Source organism: Hemitrygon akajei, chromosome 27, assembly GCF_048418815.1.
Source record: "Hemitrygon akajei chromosome 27, sHemAka1.3, whole genome shotgun sequence".
In the NCBI taxonomy this organism is placed as follows: domain Eukaryota; kingdom Metazoa; phylum Chordata; class Chondrichthyes; order Myliobatiformes; family Dasyatidae; genus Hemitrygon; species Hemitrygon akajei.
In genome coordinates this window covers 1619765-1639022 of record NC_133150.1, presented here as the reverse complement: position 1 = coordinate 1639022, position 19258 = coordinate 1619765, and the positions used below count along the sequence as shown (strand labels likewise).

General features: G+C 43.8%; 1 protein-coding gene across 2 annotated transcripts in view; it reads right to left on the bottom strand.

Moving 5' to 3' along the window:
• LOC140717082 (DENN domain-containing protein 2D-like) overlaps nt 1-19258 on the bottom strand; it is a 105850-nt gene that overhangs the window by 67113 nt on the left and 19479 nt on the right. For both annotated transcript variants that reach the window (XM_073030263.1, XM_073030262.1), the window contains exons 3-4: nt 7368-7437; nt 4995-5072 (exon numbers count right to left, since the gene is read on the bottom strand). In XM_073030263.1, coding sequence (XP_072886364.1) covers nt 4995-5072; nt 7368-7437 — 148 coding nt within the window. The remainder of the gene's footprint in view (nt 1-4994; nt 5073-7367; nt 7438-19258) is intronic.

Below are 19258 nucleotides of genomic sequence, written 5' to 3'. Positions count from 1 at the left end.
GCAGATTTGCCTGCGGATTTGCCTGCAGCCCCCTACATCCACACGGATGTGCCTGTAGCCCCCCCCACACACCCACGCGGTTGTGCCTGTAGCCCCCCCCACACCCACACGGATTTGCCTGTAGCCCCCCCCACACCCACGCGGATTTGCCTGCAGCCCCCCCCACACCCCCGCGGATGTGCCTGTAGCCCCCCCCCACACCCACACGGATTTGCCTGTAGCCCCCCCCACACCCCCGCGGATTTGCCTGTAGCCCCCCCCACACCCACGCGGATGTGCCTGTAGCCCCCCCCCCCCCCACACCCCCGCGGATGTGCCTGTAGCCCCCCCCCACACCCACACGGATTTGCCTGTAGCCCCCCCCACACCCCCACGGATTTGCCTGTAGCCCCCCCCACACCCCCGCGGATTTGCCTGTAGCCCCCCCACACGGATTTGCCTGTAGCCCCCCCAGACCCACACGGATTTGCCTGCAGCCCCCCCCCCAGACCCACACGGATGTGCCTGTAGCCCCCCCACACCCACACGGATGTGCCTGTAGCCCCCTACATCCACACGGATGTGCCTGTAGCCCCCCCAGACCCACACGGATGTGCCTGTAACCTCCCCCAGACCCACACGGATGTGCCTGTAGCCCCCTACATCCACACGGATGTGCCTGTGACCCCCCCCAGACCCACACGGATGTACCTGTAACCCCCCCACACCCACGTGCCTGTAGACCCCCCCACACCCACACGGATGTGCCTGTAGCCCCCCCTACACCCACACGGATGTACCTGTAGCCCCCCTCACACCCACGTGCCTGCAGCCCCCCCACACCCACGCGGATTTGCCTGCAGCCCCCCCCCACCCACGTGCCTGTAGCCCCCCCCACACCCACACGGATGTGCCTGTAGCCCCCCCCTACACCCACGCGGATTTGCCTGCAGCCCCCTACATCCACACGGATGTGCCTGTAGCCCCCCCTACATCCACACGGATGTGCCTGTAGCCCCCCCCACACCCCCGCGGATGTGCCTGTAGCCCCCCCCCACACCCACACGGATGTGCCTGTAGCCCCCCCAGACCCACACGGATGTGCCTGTAGCCCCCTCCCCCACACCCACACGGATGTGCCTGTAGCCCCCCCCTACACCCACACGGATGTGCCTGTAGCCCCCCCCACACCCACGTGCCTGTAGCCCCCCCCCACACCCACACGGATGTGCCTGTAACCCCCCCCACACCCACACGGACGTACCTGTAGCCCCCCCCCACACCCACGTGCCTGTAGCCCCCCCCACACCCACACGGATGTTCCTGTAACCCCCGCTACATCCACACGGATGTGCCTGTAGCCCCCCCAGACCCACACGGATGTACCTGTAGCCCCCCCAGACCCACACGGATGTGCCTGTAGCCCCCTACATCCACACGGATGTGTCTGTAACCCCCCCAGACCCACACGGATGTGCCTGTAGCCCCCCCTACACTCACACACATGTGCCTGTAGCCCTCCCACAACCACACTGATGTGCCTGTAGCCCCCTCCCCCACACCCACATGGATGTGCCTGTAGCATTGTCCTACAACTACATTACTGTGCCTACAAACCCCCATACACCCACACAGCGTAGCCAATTCCTATTTACATGGCTGTGTAAGTAGCCCCCTCTATACCCACGTGCCTGTATCAACCCCATACAGCTTCAGGCCCACATCCAGCCCACCCACAACCACATGCCTAAAGTGCCCCACACAAACTGCTACACCCACATGGGATGTTAATCGGATCATATAACCACTCAACGGTCCACAGGATTTACAAGAACAAACAAGAAGTGTGAAGTGGAACACTTTGGAAGGACAAACCCCAAGGCAGAGTACAAACGAAATGGCAGGATACTCGGTAGTGTGGAGGAGCAGAGGGATCTGGGGGTACATGTCCACAGATCCCTGAAAGTTGCCTCACAGGTAGATAGGGTAGTTAAGAAAGCTTATGGGGTGTTAGCTTTCATAAATCGAGGGATAGAGTTTAAGAGACGCGATGTAATGATGCAGCTCTATAAAACTCTAGTTAGGCCACACTTGGAGTACTGTGTCAAGTTCTGGTCGCCTCACTATAGGAAGGATGTGGAAGCATTGGAAAGGGTACAGAGGAGATTTACCAGGATGCTGCCTGGTTTAGAGAGTATGGACTACGATCAGAGATTAAGGGAGCTAGGGCTTTACTCTTTGGAGAGAAGGAGGATGAGAGGAGACATGATAGAGGTGTACAAGATATTAAGAGGAATAGACAGAGTGGACAGCCAGTGCCTCTTCCCCAGGGCACCACTGCTCAGTACAAGAGGACATGGCTTTAAGGTAAGGGGAGGGAAGTTCAAGGGGGATATTAGAGGAAGGTTTCTTACTCAGAGAGTGGTTAGTGCATGGAATGCACTGCCTGAATCAGTGGTGGAGGCAGATACACTAGTGAAGTTTAAGAGACTACTAGACAGGTATATGGAGGAATTTAAGGTGGGGAGTTATATGGGAGGCAGGGTTTGAAGGTCGGCACAACATTGTGGGCCGAAGGGCCTGTAAAGTGCTGTACTATTCTATGTTCTATGTTGTGAGAGTAGGTGATTTTAACTTTCCACATATTGACTGGGGCTCCCATACTGTAAAGGGCAGGATGGGATAGAGTTTGTCAAATGAGTTCAGGGAAGTTTCTATAATCAGTACATAGAAGTCCCAACAAGAGAGTGTGCAATACAATATCTGCTATTAGGGAATGAGGCAGGGCAGGTCGGGGAACACTTTGCATCTAGTGATCATAATGCCTTTAATTTCAATGTAAATATGGAGAAAGGTAGGCCTGGTCCTTGGGTGGAAATTCTAAATTGGAGAAAGGCCAATTTTGATGGTATCGGAAAGGATCTGGCAAGTGTAGATTGAGACAGGCTGTCTTTATTTTGGCAAAGATGTTCTTGGTAAATGTGAGGACTTCAAAAGTGAAATTTTGAGAATGCAAAGCTTGTATGTGTCTGTCAGAATAAAAGGGAAGGATAACATTTTTGGGGAACCTCGGTTTGAGAGATATTGAGGCCCTGGTAGGTGCACAGCAGATATAGGCAAGTAGTAATGAATGTGGTGCTTGTGGAGTATATGAAATGCAAGAGAACACTTTAGATATCAAGAAGGTTAAAAGAGGGAACGGGCTTGCTCTAAAAGACAAAGTGAAAGAGAACCCTGAGGGTTTCTGCAGGTACTTTAAGAGTGAAAGGATTGCAAGGAACAAAATTGGTCCTCTGGAAGATCAGGTTGGTAATCCATGTTTGGAGCCGAATGAGATGGGGGAGATCTTAAATGGATTTTTTGCATCTGTAGTTATCGGGAGACAGACACAGTTAATAGAAATTGGGCAAAGCAGCAGCAAGGTCATGGACCTATACAGGTTACAAAAGATGAGGTGTTTACTGTCTTGAGGCAAATTAGGATGTACAAACCCCCAGGGCCTGACAAGGTGTCCCCTTGGACCCTGTAGGAGGCAAGTACAGAAATTGCAGGGGCCCCAGAGGTACCAGAGGACTGGAGGATAGCTAATGTTGTTCCACTGTTTTAATAACGGCTTTAAGAATATACTAGGAAGTGCAGCTGAGCCTGACGGCAGAAGTGGGAAAGAAGGTATTCTAGGCAACTGGATATGAGTACTTGGATAGACATGGACTGATTAGGGATAGTCAGCATGGCTTTGTGCACATAGGTCACGTCTAACGAGATTTTCAGGGAAGTTACCAGGAAAGTTGATGAAGGCAAGAGAGTGGATGTTGTCTACATGGACTTTAGTCAGGCATTTGACAAGGTCCCGCATGGGAGATTGGTCAAGAAGGTTCAATTGTTTGGCTTTCAAATTGGATTAGACATTGGCTTTGTGGGAGAAGCAAGAGAATGGTAGTAGAGGGCTGCCTTTCTGACTGGAGGCCTGTGACTAGTGGCGTCCAAAAGAGAATGGTACAGGGTCTGCTGTTATCTGTCATCTACATCAATGATCTGGATAATCATGTGGTTAACTGGATCAGCAAACTTGTGAGTAAGACCAAGATTGGGGGTGTAGTGGATGGCGAGGAAGACTATCATAGCTTGCAGTGGGATCTGGACCAGCTGGTTATATAGGCTGAAAATGGCAGATGGAATTTAATGCCCACAAGTGCGAGGTATTTCTCTTTGTGTGACCAATCAGGGTAGGTCTTACACAGTGAGTGGTGAGGCTTTGGGGAATTAGTAGAACAAAGGAATATGCGCATACAGGTTTAGTATTCATTGAAAGTGGTGTCACAGGTTGATAGGGTCATATAGAAATATTTTAGCACATTGGCCTTCATAAATCAAAGTATTGCGTAAAGGAGATGGGATGTTATGTTTAAGTTTTATATGATGCTGGTGAGGCCTAATTTGGAATATTGTGTGTCGTTTTGGTCACCTACAGGAAAAAAATGTAAAATAAGATGGAAAGAGTACTGAGAACATTTACAGGATGTTGCTGGGACTGGAGGATCTGAGTTATTAGAAAAGACTGAACAGGTTGGGACTTCATTCCCTGGAAAGATCGAGGGGTGAATTAATTGAGGTATACAAAATTAAGAGGGGTATACGTAGGGTAAATGCAAGCAGGCTTTTTTCACTGAGGTCTTGGGCTAAAGATAAAAGGTGAAATGTTTAATTGGAGTATGAGGGGAATCACCTTCACTCAGAGGGTGGTGTGATTTTGACTTCAACGTTTAAGAGAAGGAGGGGTATGGAGGTCAATGGTCCAGGTTGATGGGAGGAGGCAGTTTAAATGGTTTGGCATGGACTGGATGGGCTGAAGGATCTGCTTCTGTGCTGTAGTTTTCTATGACTACATCTGTGTCTGCTTGTAGCCACACCCCACCTACACCAACACACCCACCTGTAGCCCCCTACATCCACACTCCAATGCTTGTCACCCCACCCCAATCCTACATGCCCACGGCTGTAGCCCTGAGGCCTACCTTGGAGAACAGGCTGAAGCATCCCAGGCAGCTGATGATACAGAAAACCTCCGGCAGCCGAGCATCACCTCCTCGAGGCTATGGTTGGACAGAATCACTCCATTATCCAGGGAAAGTTCCACAGACAGACAACACACACCTCCCCTTCCCCAACCATCCTGCCCACCGAATCTATGCTGGCTCACAAAACTCATCTTTTATCAGGTAACTACCAGCACAGGGCTGGTGGGCTAATTAGCCTCACTCCTGGGCCACAGTCTTTGCAACCAAGCACACAAATATCAGGCAGTTCACCATGGAGTAATCACCATCAACCACAATGACAAACTTAGTAGAACACTGGCCTGGTGGAAGGCCACGGCCCAAAATATAAACCATTTATTCCCCTCCATAGATGCTGCCCGACCTGCTGAGTCCCTCCAGCATTTTGTGTGTGTTACTCTGGATTTCCAGCAATCTCTTCCATTCAATTATACCAATTCACATCTGGTTGTGGTGAATTCATTGTAAATGGTCCACAGACTTCAGACTCAACTTTTCAACATAACCCACCCAGTAAGATTTCCACACTGTGGTTGTTCTTCCATTCCAGTTCTCTTCTCTCCACTCCTCCTTCCCTTTCCCCCACTCCCCCGTGGTTCACTCTCTTCTCCCATCAATTCCTTCTGCCCTTTACCTTTTCCACCTATCACCTCCCAGCTTCTTCTTTTACCCTCCCTCCTCTACCCTCTCAGCTGGTGTCACATCTCCTACTCGCCTGTACACCTCCCCTCCTCCATCTTATTCTGGTGTATTCCCCCTTCCTTTCCAGTCCCGATGAAGGGTTTTGTTCCAAAATGTTGACTACTTATTAAATTCCATACATCAGGGCATTTTTTTCAATGCCATGGACCCCTGCCATTAACTGAGGGGTGTATGGAGCCCAGAATGGGAACCCCTCCCATGGGTGCTGCCTGACCAGTTGAATTACTCCAGCTGCTCCCGATTTCCAGCATCTGCGGAATCTTGTATTCCATCAGAGAATAGAATTTTATTTTCATTTTGGGAGTGGCAAACTTGAGTTGTAAACTGAGTCTTAATCAGTAGTGGAAGTCTAAATTAAATTTAACTACTGTAACAGTATTTTAATTTAATTTCATTTATTTTTATGTTACTTTTATTTATTTAGAGATACAGGCAGAATCGGCCCTTGCAGCCCACCAATTTAACCCTAACCTAACCACGGGACAATTTAGCCCCCGGATTGGCTGCAGTGCTGAACCGGCTCCCCGGCTGTGGCCAGTAGCCATCGGGCTCCCGGATTGGCTGCAGTGCTGAACCGGCTCCCCGGCTGTGGACTTGCATTCTGAGACTCTGCGGTTCATTTTCTATGGATTTTTTTTTTTGCAGGACTTATTCTTGCTTTTACACACATTGAATGTATGACTGTCTTCGGGTGATGGGTTTTTGTGGATTCTACTGTGTTTCTTTGTTTTGTGGCTGCCTGCAAGATGATGAATCTCAAGGTTGTATATGGTATACAATAATTTCTAGTTAATTGGGGCAGATATTTATTTGGGACAACTCTTAAAGGACCAAACCAAAATGTAGAAAATAGTCTGATTCCCTTTGTTTATCTGGGACAAAATGCCACTAAATTGGGGTAGGATACTATTGCTGAACAGTTTTTAACTAGTGTCAGTTGTGTGGTTGTTAGACACGACATTGTGCTCAACCAATCAGTTTTTAAATAGCATCAGCTGTGTATGTTCAAAAAACAGTGAATCTTGTCACTTGTAGTTGATGAGAAATAAGCAGCAAGACAACTCAGAACTGTCTTGCTCATTGTGGTTTCGAGCATTCAGACTGGGAAATGCCAGAAACGGCCAGGTGAAAATAAAACAATTTCACTACTTCAACAAGTTAAACATTTTGAAGTTAACGACAAGCATCTTGAATGTTATAATGAAAATGAATATTTGGAAAATGCAGTCTTCCGAAGTGTTGTTTGCACTAGGTGACTGCACTGATTTTATTCACTTAAAGTCAATCAAAAGAACATGGCAGGTGAATTCCTCCTTTGATAACTATTTAGAACAAATACAGTTTTATAATACCATTGTGTTTCGATGAGTTCTGTATTTCATTAATTATACATAATTTTTTCCCAGTTAAATAGTAGCTTGTCTTTTTTTTTAATATGCCATTTTTAACTATTTCCACGAAACTTAGGCTAATTGGGACTGCATCTTAATTGGGCTAAAATGTACTTCTCCCGATGTGTCCCAATTAAGCAGAATCCATTATACATACTTTGATAATCAATGTACTTTGAACTTTGATCTTATTTTTCAACCTTGCATAGAGGGGAAGAATTAAAATCTACCCCATTACCAGGAGGCGTCGGCAGTATCCAAACTTCCGGCTTCCATCCACATTCGTAAGGACGAAGGAAAAGGTTTCACTGAAAGGAAACAAAAATCTTCAATAGACGAAGCCTAGGCAGGAATATGCAATTCTACACTCAGAGGCCACTTTATTAGGGACACCTGTACGGTAATGCCAATCTTGTGGAAGCAACTCGATGCACAAAAGCATGCAGATGTGGTCAAGAAATTTAGTTATTGATCAGACTAAACATCAGAATGGGGAAGAAATGTGATCTAAATGCCTTTGACCATGGAATAATTGTTGATGCCAGATGGGGATCAATTGTTGAATATCAAAGGAATTGTTGCTCTTCTGAGAGTTTCACACACAGATATCCAGAGCTATCTAGATATCTAGTGTGAAAAATAGAAAAGCATCAAGTTTTGAGGGCGAAGACACTTGTTAATGAGAGAGATCAAAGGAGAATGGTGTTACGAACTCCGTAACTGAGTCACTTACCAGCAAAGATAGATATGTCTGCTGAAGTCTGATGGTACTATTTTTAAACGTTTTTATTTATAAAGGGGCACAAAAGTAAGGTTAATACAAACATTCAGCTAATATAAGTCGTCACTACTCAATCTACAGCACAGGTGTAATAATAATCAATCAGAAATAAGCTCTATCATTGTCTAGGGGATAATACTGAGTCCAATTGAAATATAAAGAGTCACTCAGAAGTCTGCAGGCTTTTCCCTTTTGGGAACCGCTGGGGTTTCACATTGTGGAGAGAGAGAGATGGTTGAGAAAGGATAAACACTTGCCCGTTGTCTTTACGGAGCAGATCCTTGGAATCAGGGGAGCAGGCTTCCCCGTTGTTAGTTAAAAGCGGTCTTCCGTTGGTTCCAGCCACAGATTCAAAATTCGGAATCTAACGCACGTGGCTTCCCGCTCCCACGGGAATCGGTATCGTGCTTCCTTGGTGTCTCCTTGGTGCGTCTGAGGGTTGTCCCCCCCTCAGACCCTCCTTTATACTTCTTCACGGGATCGCAGGTGTCAATCAGGTTGCAGGTGATGCGATCTCTCTCTCAACCAGCCCACTTTGCCCGAGGGCTTTTCACGTGGTCTCCATGAGACAATAGTCAATGTCGCCTTTTTTTTTCATCCCTATGGAAATGCGAACTTCCGCACGTCTCTCTCTTGGGTCATTGACCCCCCCCCCCCTTCACTAGGGCTCTTGCGATTCTCCCAAAGGAGGGGGCTGAGTTCATAACAATGGCCAGACTGACAGGAAGGTAGCAGTAAATCAAATAACCATGTGTTACTCCAGTGGTGTGCAGAACATCATCACTGAACACACAAACTGATACTTGAAGTGATGGGATACAGCAGAAGACCACGAACATACACTCAGTGGCCACTTTATTAGATATCTCCTGTGCCAAATAAAGTGGCCACTGAGTGTATATCTGCTTTAATGTAGGAAGTGATCTGAAAAGTTGGAATTTTCATAAGTTCGTCAAAGTTTAGTGTAAAGTTTTAGTTGAAGCTTTCAGTCAAAGGAAAAGCAATAATATTCTACATTCTGTTATTACTGTTCCCCTTGTACTATCTCCTTAAGCATATCATCCCTACAAGGGCACAGGCCACTGACAGAAGCTCTGCAGGCTCCTCTGTCCTGGGCCAGTCTGGTGGTCCTGGATGATAAACGGCCGATCGACCCTGTGGCTTTCACCACACAACTTCATACATCTTCTAGCTGAGGATCCTTCCTCTCCCAGGGATGACAGCTTTGGAGTTTCTGTAGCACTGAGTTTTCATGGGATGCGATGGGATGGGATGGCTAGTCTCATGTCCAACCCTCTTCCTTTTACAGCCTAGCTTGGGACCATCATGGTGCAGTTCCCCTTATACAATAGATAGATAGATAGATACTTTATTCATCCCCATGGGGAAATTCAACATTTTTTCCAATGTCCCATACACTTATTGTAGCAAAACTAATTACATACAATACTTAACTCAGTATAATATGATATGCATCTAAAACCACCCTCTCAAAAAGCATTAATTAATAGCTTTTAAAAAGTTCTTAAATAGTTTACTAAAATACATTGAATGGTAACTTAAGATCAGTCCTAACCTACTTGTGTTTTGAAATGATTCATGTGGATGGCATGTAAAACTAAGTTTGGTATTGGTATTAGTTTATTATTGTTACATCAACTGAGATAGAGTGAATAGCTTGTCTTGCAGACATTTCATACAGATTAAATCATTTTGTTTAGAGATACAGTGTGGCGACAGCCTTTCCAGCCCAACAAGCTGCAGCACCCAGCAACCCCTCGATTTAACCCGAGCCTAATCACAGGACACTTTACAATGACCAATCAACCTACGAACCCATATGTCTTTTGGATTGGGGAAGAACTGGAGCACCCGAAGGAAACTCACACGCAAATGGGAAGAATGTACAAATGTTCTTACAGAGGACACTGGAATTGAATTTGGAACTCTGGTAATGATTTGTAGTAGAGTGGTGCTGACCGCTGTTTTACTGTGGCACAGTGCATCAAGCCAGAATAAGGTCATACAATAACAATGCAGAATAAAGTGTAACAGCTACAGGGAAAGAGCAGTGCAGGTAAATAATAAAGTGCAAGACCATAACAAGGTAGATTGTGAGGTCAAGAGTCCACCTTATTGCACTAGGAAACCATTTAATGGTCTGATACTGGTGGGATCGAACCTGTCCTTGAGCCCGATGGTATGTGCTTTCAGGTTGCCCAATGGGAGAGGGAAGAAATGAAAATGTCTGGGGTGTGTGGGGTCCTTGATTATGCTGGCTGCTTTACTGAGGCAGTGAGGAGTGTAGACAGTGTCCATGGAGGGGAGGCTGCTTCCTGTGATGTGCTCAGCTGTGTCCAGTGTCCCAGGAAGGATGACATCATCAGGCCCTGAAGAAGATTCACAGCCCGAAAATGTGACTGTTTATTAATCTGTGAGTAGAATCAGTCCATTTGGCCTATTGAGTCTGATCCACCATTTCATTACGATTCATCAGCATGAGGGGTATTAACATCTTATCCTGTGTTTTTTGATTTTGATTAACTGCACCTGCCCAGTGACTGCTGTTAAAGGACAGCTGACAACAAGGGAATATAAGGAATATATTGACAACAAGGAATACCTTGTATGGGAGGACAGCTGACAGGAGGGAATAGACCCCAATGGGGGCAGTCATGGGCTAGCTACCTATGGCTGCGGTCCTCAACGATGTTTTAGCATGGTGGAGACACCCTGAGGGACCCGCCCAACCACCAACACCTCCCAAGGAGAGAAAGATCAAAGGGCAGAGACTCTTGTGAAGCGGCCCAACACTGCCAAGATAGAATGGGAGACCATCAACAATGACAATGAAAACTGTGGAGCAATTAAAAGGAACAACAGGAAAGAAGTTAGATGCAATGGGAGGCATCATCTACTGCCATGGGGAAGAGCGGAAATTTTTGACATGATCACAATCAATAAATTCCAGGAGGCAGCAGGAGACTGAGCGACTGGTTCGAGAAATGAGACAGTGGAAGAAAGCCCCAGACAGTGAGACAGATGGCCTCAACCAACTTAGTTGTTTTACCAATTTAACATAGACTATTTACTCCCCTCCAAAGATGCTGTCTCACCTGCTGAGCTCCCCCAGCATTTTGCACATGCTTCTTCACAGTCAGTTGCCATATCAAACGGTGATGCAAGAGGCTGGAACCTTTCTTCCCTACTGAAGTCCCTGCCTCCACCCAGGTCTCATCACAAAATCGTTATACCTTTCTACTTGTGTTAAATGTCAATCTTCGGTAATATATTCATTATTTGTGGTAGTATTACATTATGTGCTGTGTGTGAGTTCTATGTACTCTGTTAGTCGGGGGACTATTGTTTCATTTGACGGTTATACATGTAGTGTGGTGGTGAGTGCAAAGCTGTTTGTGTTCAGCTCATGGGCAGTTCATTCCCAGTATGGAATGCACGGGTTTCCTCCCACAGTCCGAAGTCGTACCGGTTATTAGGTTAATTAGTCATTGTAAATGGTCCTGTGATTAGGCTAGGGTTAAATTGGGGGGTGCTTGCAGTGCAGCTCGTTCAACTGGAAGCGGCTGTTCTACCTGAGGCTACATCCACACAGACTGGATATTTTTGAAAAAGCCGGTTTTGCGTAAAAACGATAGGCATCCACACTAGGCGTTTTAAAAAATATCTCCATTAACATTGAAACGGAAATTTCGGCGAATCTCCTCCTACTGGGCATGTGCAGGACACATCTATCGAAAACAAGCGACATGGTTGGTGTCGAATCTCACTGTGAATGTGCGCCTTTGTGTAGTTAGACTAGAAAAACTTAAAACGACGGACAGCTGTTGGCTCTTGCGCAGGAGAACTTAAAAGTTAAAAAAACACAAATACTGGAGCGTATGGAGGCAACTGACAGGGAGTTCACGGACAGATTGGCCTAGCTGACGATGAACATTGAAAAACTGACTAACTCTGTTGCATTAATAAAGCACCTTATTAAATGTATAAAACATGTCTGCATCAGTGTTATCTTATATTTCCATACAATGTTACATTAGGCTATTGTCAGAGAAGTACTTGCATAAATAGGTAAACCACCTTCATACGAGCAAAGACAGAAAACAGGGCAAAGTGAGTATACTTATTCAGTAAGTTATGGGTAAAAGTCTTTGGTGAGTACATTTCTAACTCTTCTGGCGTCAGTTTCATTGCCGTCTGTCCTGAAATTGTTAGGTTGCGTTCAGGAAAACAATGAAATATTGCGCTGCCATCTGACAGCATTTTCAGAAGTTTCCAGTTACCCTGTCCACACTGCTCCTGCCAATCCAGCGTTTTCAAAAATACACACTTTGGAGAGCGTTTCTGAAATTCTCCGGTTTCGGGGGACGAAAACGCTGTTTTAGTGTGGATGGGGGGTAAAAACGAAGAGAAAAAGCTTTGGTTACGGATTTATCCGGCATAGTGTGGATGTAGCCTGAATCTCTAGACAAAATAAAATGTGACTGATCTTGACCCTGAACACAGAACCTGACAAGGTGGTGGTGGCAGCAGGGATTTTCATGATGTTTAATCACCGTAGAAATCTATGGACCAAATGAATGTACATGGGGCCAGTGTAGATGGCTGCAGGAATCTGATGGACCAAAGTGGCTGTTTCTGGCTACCACCGATGGAATGCATGGGGGCAGCAATGATGGGGACGGTAAACTGGAGGATCACAGTGATATGGAGGGCAGGACAGCTGTTGGAGGATTCAAGTGAGGGGGAACATACAGGCCCTTTTGCCCACAATGTTGTGCTGACCACTTCACCTGCTCTATGGTCAAGCTAATCTTTCCCTCCCACACAGTGTTTTACCTGCCCTGGGAGGGTGTGTGGGGACAGTGTAGGGCGATTCTCTCTGTAACAGTGTTTTACCTGCCCTGGGAGGGTGTGTGGGGACAGTGTAGGGCGATTCTCTCTGTAACAGTGTTTTACCTGCCCTGGGAGGGTGTGTGGGGACAGTGTAGGGCGATTCTCTCTGTAACAGTGTTTTACCTGCCCTGGGAGGGTGTATGGGTAGGTACATTCCCTGTTGCATGGTGGACAGCTGGCACCTATCTTGCTCGTTGAGAGATCTGTAGCATGACATGATTCACTCAGTAGAAGATGGCAGGCTCTTGTTTTTGTAAATGTGGAGACCAAGTCATTGGGTGCAGTTGAGAACGAGTTTGGTAGTTTCTTGATTAATCAGGGCATGGAAGGTTATGGGGAGAAGACGGGAGAATAGGGTTGAGAAAGAAATAGCTCAGATACGATGAAATGGCAGTGCAGACTCAATTGGCTGAATGGCCTAATTCTGCTCATATTTTCGGGTATAGGGCATATACATTTAGCAATGGACTTTGGCTACCAGTCTTCACAGCTGAGTATGTATTTGGAGAGTAGCTCTGAACAATGGGTTCCTAAAAACTGTGAATCTCAGCCCAGACAATGATGATTAAAATTCATTTGGATGTCTGTGTCAAGTGTGCAAGTCAGGAGGTGTAAAGGTTGTGTGTATTTTCAAAGAAAGCATTGTGCATACATTGTAAATATGGAGTTGTCCTTTGATGCTTGACACATAACATATGGAGCCCCACGTTGGGCCAGCAGACCTTTCCACCAAAAGTGACTCCACATGACGCCTGGTGTACTTTGCTTTGTCGAACAAAGAAACTGCTTTGTATCTACTGGTAATTTCCTCCAGTGACTTCATTTACACCACAACGATGTCATGGCCTTACTTTGAGATAGAGCACAGAACAGGCCTTTCTGGCCCAACACCCAGCAACCTCTGATTTAACCCCAGGACAATTTACAACAAACAATTCATCTACTAGCCAGTCCGTCTTTGGAGTGTGAGGGGGAATCCAGAGCACCTGGAAGAATGTCCAAGCTTTCCTACAGGAGATGACAGAACTGAATTCCAAACCCTGAGCTGTAACAGAGTCACACTAACCACAGTCCACACTCACATCATTCAAAGGGTCCAATTATTCACCAACGTGGCAGCAGTCCACACAGTCATTCAAAGATTCCAAAGATGGTGCCAGCCGACAACGGTCCCTCAGTCGACATCCTCCAGATAGCTCACGAAAATGACTCTTTTTAAAACTTCATTTACGTTTAATTTTCAAGTTAAATATGTTTTTCAGACTGTTAGAGCCTGCGATTTATAGATTGGAGATTGATTGAGTGATCCTGCAGTTTGCTGTCTTCGAGAAGATTCCAGCAAGTGAGTGCATACTCAGATTGCCTCAATGTGAAAGAAACTCCGAGCCAATATTTGATTCCATTTTGCTGGTTAAAACACCCACTAATCAATGATTACAGTATCAAGGAGACACTGGGCCAAATGTGGAAGGTGAGTGAGAGTTCATAGCTGTTTGCCTTCCTTTTGATTGCTGCCGGGAATGAGTCTGCAGCTCAGTGTGGGAGGCAGGTAGGCCTCTGCACTTGTGTGGTGTCTCTGTCTTTCGATGAATATCAGTGATATCAGAGGATGGTATCGTGGATTTGCATTTATGGATTGGATTATTGTGTTTATGGACCATTGACGTTTTTCAGATTTCTTTTTTTATAATTTATTTTTTTATTGGAGTTCATCATTAAACAAACATTTCCATAAGATGTATTTCAGATATTGTACATATATATCATATAGTCATATATACCACAAATCTCCACACAATATTTATCTGAGGTATACACTTATTGAAAAGAGAGAAAAGAAAGAACAACCGAAAGGAGAAAACTATGTACAAGTAGGGAGTGATCTTTTTTTTTTTACAACAGATTCATTAATTTGTGAGGATAAAATCAGGCCAATGAGGTGTTAGATAGTTAAACTATTTTTCCCCAGTATGAATCAAATAGTTCCAACTTATGATTAACAGATGTTGTTATCTTCTCCATTTTGTAAATGTCCATTGTAATTTCCATCCATGCATTTAAGGTTGGGCTCTCTTGTGATAACCATTTCCTAGTAATAGTCTTTTTACCAGCCACCAGCAGTATATTCATTAAATATTTATCTCTTTTCAACCATTCTTGAGGTATATACCCAAAATATATAGTCTTACTTTCTAAGGGTATTTCACATTTAAGGATGTCTTGTAGGGCATTGTGTTTCCCACTCCAATAGTCTTTAATAACTGGGCATTCCCAGAAATTATGATAATAGTTTGCATTTTGATTTCCACAATTTCTCCAGAAAACAGGGAGGTTACTATCATAATAGGATTTCTGAGAGGGTGTAATAAAATATCTTATCAAGTTTTTCCATCCGAACTCCCTCCATTTCTGTGAACTGGTACACTTCCATTAATACCTCCATATTATTGTCCATTCTTCCTCAGATATAATTATCCCTCCTTCCTTCTCCCATTTTGTTTTAATGTATGAAGTTGAATGTGTTTTAAAATTTGACAAACCCTTATACATGCTTGAAATGATACAACCACTTTATGTTCCTGTTAGGTTGAAAGGAAAGCTTAAAAGTTTGAGAGAGCCATGGTTTTCAAGGGATATTGGAAACTTGGTTTGGAAAAAGAGAGAGATCTACAATAAATATAGGCAGCATGGAGTAAATGAGGTGCTTGAGGAATATAGAATGTAAAAAGAATCATAAGAAAGAAATTAGAAAAGCTAAAAGATACGAGGTTGCTTTGGCAAGTAAGGTGAAAATAAATCGGAAGGGTTTCTACAGTTATATTAATAGCAAAAGGATAGTGAGGGATAAAATTGGTCCCATAGAGAATCAGAGTGGACAGCTATGTGTGGAGCCAAAAGAGATGGGGGAGATTTTGAACAATTTCTTTTCTTCGGTATTCACTAAGGAGAAGGATATTGAATTGTGTAAGGTAAGGGAAACAAGCAGGGAAGTTATGGAAACTATGACGATTAAAGAGGAGGAAGTGCTGGCGCTTTTAAGGAAAATAAAAGTGGATAAATCTCCAGGTCCTGATGGGATAATCCCTAGGACCTTGAGGGAAGTTAGTGTAGAAATAGCAGGGGCTCTGACAGAAATATTTCAAATGTCATTAGAAATGGGAATGATGCCGAAGGATTGGCATATTGCTCATGTTGTTCCCTTGTTTCAAAAGGGTCCTAAGAGTAAACCTAGCGATTATAGGCCTGTCAGTTTGACGTCAGTGGTGGGTAAATTAATGGAAAGTATTCTTAGAGATGGCATATATAATTATCTGGAAAGACAGGGTCTGATTAGGAACAGTCAACATGGATTTGTGCGTGGAAGGTCATGTTTGACAAATCTTATTGAATTTTTTGAAGAGGTTACTAGGAAAGTTGACAAGGGTAAAGCAGTGGATGTTGTCTATATGGACCAGTAAGGCCTTTGACAAAGTTCCACATGGAAGGTTAGTTAGGAAGGTTCAATCATTAGGTATTAATATTGAAGTAGTAAAATGGATTCAACAGTGGCTGGATGGGAGATGCCAGAGAGTAGTGGTGGATAACTGTTTGTCAGGTTGGAGGCCGGTGACTAGTGGTGTGCCTCAGGGATCTGTATTGGGTCCAATGTTGTTTGTCATATACATTAATGATCTGGATGATGGAGTGGTAAGTTGGATTAGTAAGTATGCAGATGATACTAAGATAGGTGGCATTGTGGATAATGAAGAAGGTTTTCAAAGATTGCACAGAGATTTAGGCCAGTTAGAAGAGTGGGTTGAAAGATGGCAGATGGAGTTTAATGCTGATAAGTGTGAGGTGCTACATTTTGGTAGGACTAATCAAAATAGGACATACATGGTAAATGGGAGGGCATTGAGAATGCAGTAGAACAGAGTGATCTAGAAATAATGGTCCATAGTTCCCTGACGATGAAATCTCATGTGGATTGGGTGGTGAAGAAAGCTTTAGGTATGCTGGCCTTTATTATTAGTACAGAGGAGATTTACTAGAATGTTACCTGGGTTTCAGCATCTAAGTTAGAGAGAAAGGTTGAACAAGTTAGGACTTTATTCTTTGGAGCGTAGAAGGTTGAGTGAGGACTTGATAGAGGTATTTAAAATTATGAGGGGGATAGATGGATTTGACTTTGTTAGGCTTTTTCCATTGAGAGTAGGGGAGATTCAAACAAGAGGACATGAGTTGAGAGTTAGGGGGCAAAAATTTAGGGGTAACATGAGGGGGAATTTCTTTACTAAGAGGGTTGTAGCTGTGTGGAACGAGCTTCCAGTAGAAGTGGTAGAGGCAGGTTCGATGTTGTCATTTAAAGTAAAATTGGATAGGTATATGGACAGGAAAGGAATGAAGGGTTATGGGCTGAGTGCAGGTTGGTGGGACTAGGTGAGAGTAAGTGTTCAGCACAGACTAGAAGGGCCGAGATGGCCTGTTTCTGTGCTGTAATTGTTATATGGTTATTACCATTATCTGAATTATATTCTGTTCTAAATAGCTCTATCAAACATGTTCTTGCTTTGGTTACATTTTTAAGTGTCCTATTAACATATTGTCACATCTGTAGATACTGATAAAAGTCTTGTTTTTCTAATATGTATTTCTCTTTAAGCATTTCAAAACTGAACAGTGTTCCTTCTTTCATTATATTGCAAGGAACTGTTATTCCTTTAGCTGTCCAGTCCTTAAATCTAGCATCCAGTTTATTCGGCGTAAAATCCAAGTCATTTGCACACCGTTTAAGAATTGCAATATCTCCCTCTAGTTTATATTCTTTCATAATAATTTTCCATATTTTAAGAGTCCATTTCACCCATATGTTATCAATAGTATTTATGTACCTTTGTCGTTTGTTATCAGTCCAAACTGCCTGTATGGGGATGGGGGGTATTCCCTCCTCAATGTTTTTCCATTGAGTGTCATATGATGGGCTGCACCAACATATCACAGCTCTTAACTGTGCTGCAAAATAGTAATCTCTAAGAGAAGGTAGGCCCCATCCCCCCTTTTCCCTTTTGAGACGAACTCTAGGCCTTTTACCTTGCCAAATATATTGATTTTGATTAATCTCTATTGGTAGGGTCTGAAAGAGATATAATAGTCTGAGCAGTATATTCATTTTAATAGATTCAGTCCTTGAACTGAGACTAAAAAAAGGAATTAGGTTCCATCTTGTTATATCTTCCTTAATTTTTTTATATATATATATGTGTGTGTGTGTATGTGTGTATATATATATATAATAATTCCATTCTGATAATCTTGCTAAATCTTTTGGCATAATCATGCCCAAATATTTGAAACACTCTATTTGTCATGCCCAGGGATATCTACTTTCAATTTCTCTTGGTGGGCTATAGTTATATGAAAGTAATTGGGTTTTATCTATGTTGATCTTGTATCCTGATAATTGACCATATTGTTCAAAGGATTGCATCAATTTAGGTAAAGAGTATGTTTGTTGCCCTAGATAGATCAAAATGTAATCTGCGTAACAAGCCGATTTATGCTCTGCCCCATTAATAGTAATTCCCCTGATATCTTCATTTTGTCTGATGTATTGAGCTAATGGTTCCAGATATAATGCAAAGAGTAGCGGTGACCACGCACAACCCTGTCTCATGCCCCTTTCTGGGGTAAAACTATTTGGTAAATATCCATTGATTTTAATCCTAGCAGTTGGGTTATCATATAGTGCCTGTATAGTTTTAATAATTGTGTCATGGAAACCAAATCTATGTAAAACTCTGTAAAGAAAATTCCAATTATCTGAATCAAATGCCTTTTCAGAGTCCACGCTTATCACTATTGCTTTGATTTTACTTTTTTTGTATATGATCCATAATGTGAAGTGTCCTCCATATATTGTCTTGTGTTTGGCGTTGTTGTATAAAACCTGTCTGATCGTTATGTATCAGTATAGATAGAAACTCCTCTAATTGTTTGGCCATGATGGCGGTAAATAATCTATAATCTACATTAAGAACAGATATTGGTCTAAATGACCCACATTCCATTTTATCCTTGCCTTTTTTTGGTATAGCTGAGACTATCGCTTCCTTCCAGCTGGGTGGCATTTGTGCCTTTTTTTAAGAGTCCAGATCAATGTGGGGAGTAAGACAGGAATTAACTCATTTTTAAACTGTTTGTACCACTCTGCCGTATACCCATCTGATCCTGGTGACTTGCTTAGTTTAAGTCTAATTGCAGCTTTTAATTCAACAACAGTTATGTCAGCAGTCATCGTTCTATTTTGTTCTTCACTTAAAGTGGGTAACTCTAGAGAATTCAGGTAGGTGTCAATTTGGGTTTTGCTTCCCCTTGGAACTTTGGAGTATAGAGTTTTGTAAAACACTTCAAAAGCTTCTTGAATTTCACTTAGCTTATTTTTTTTAATCAATTTT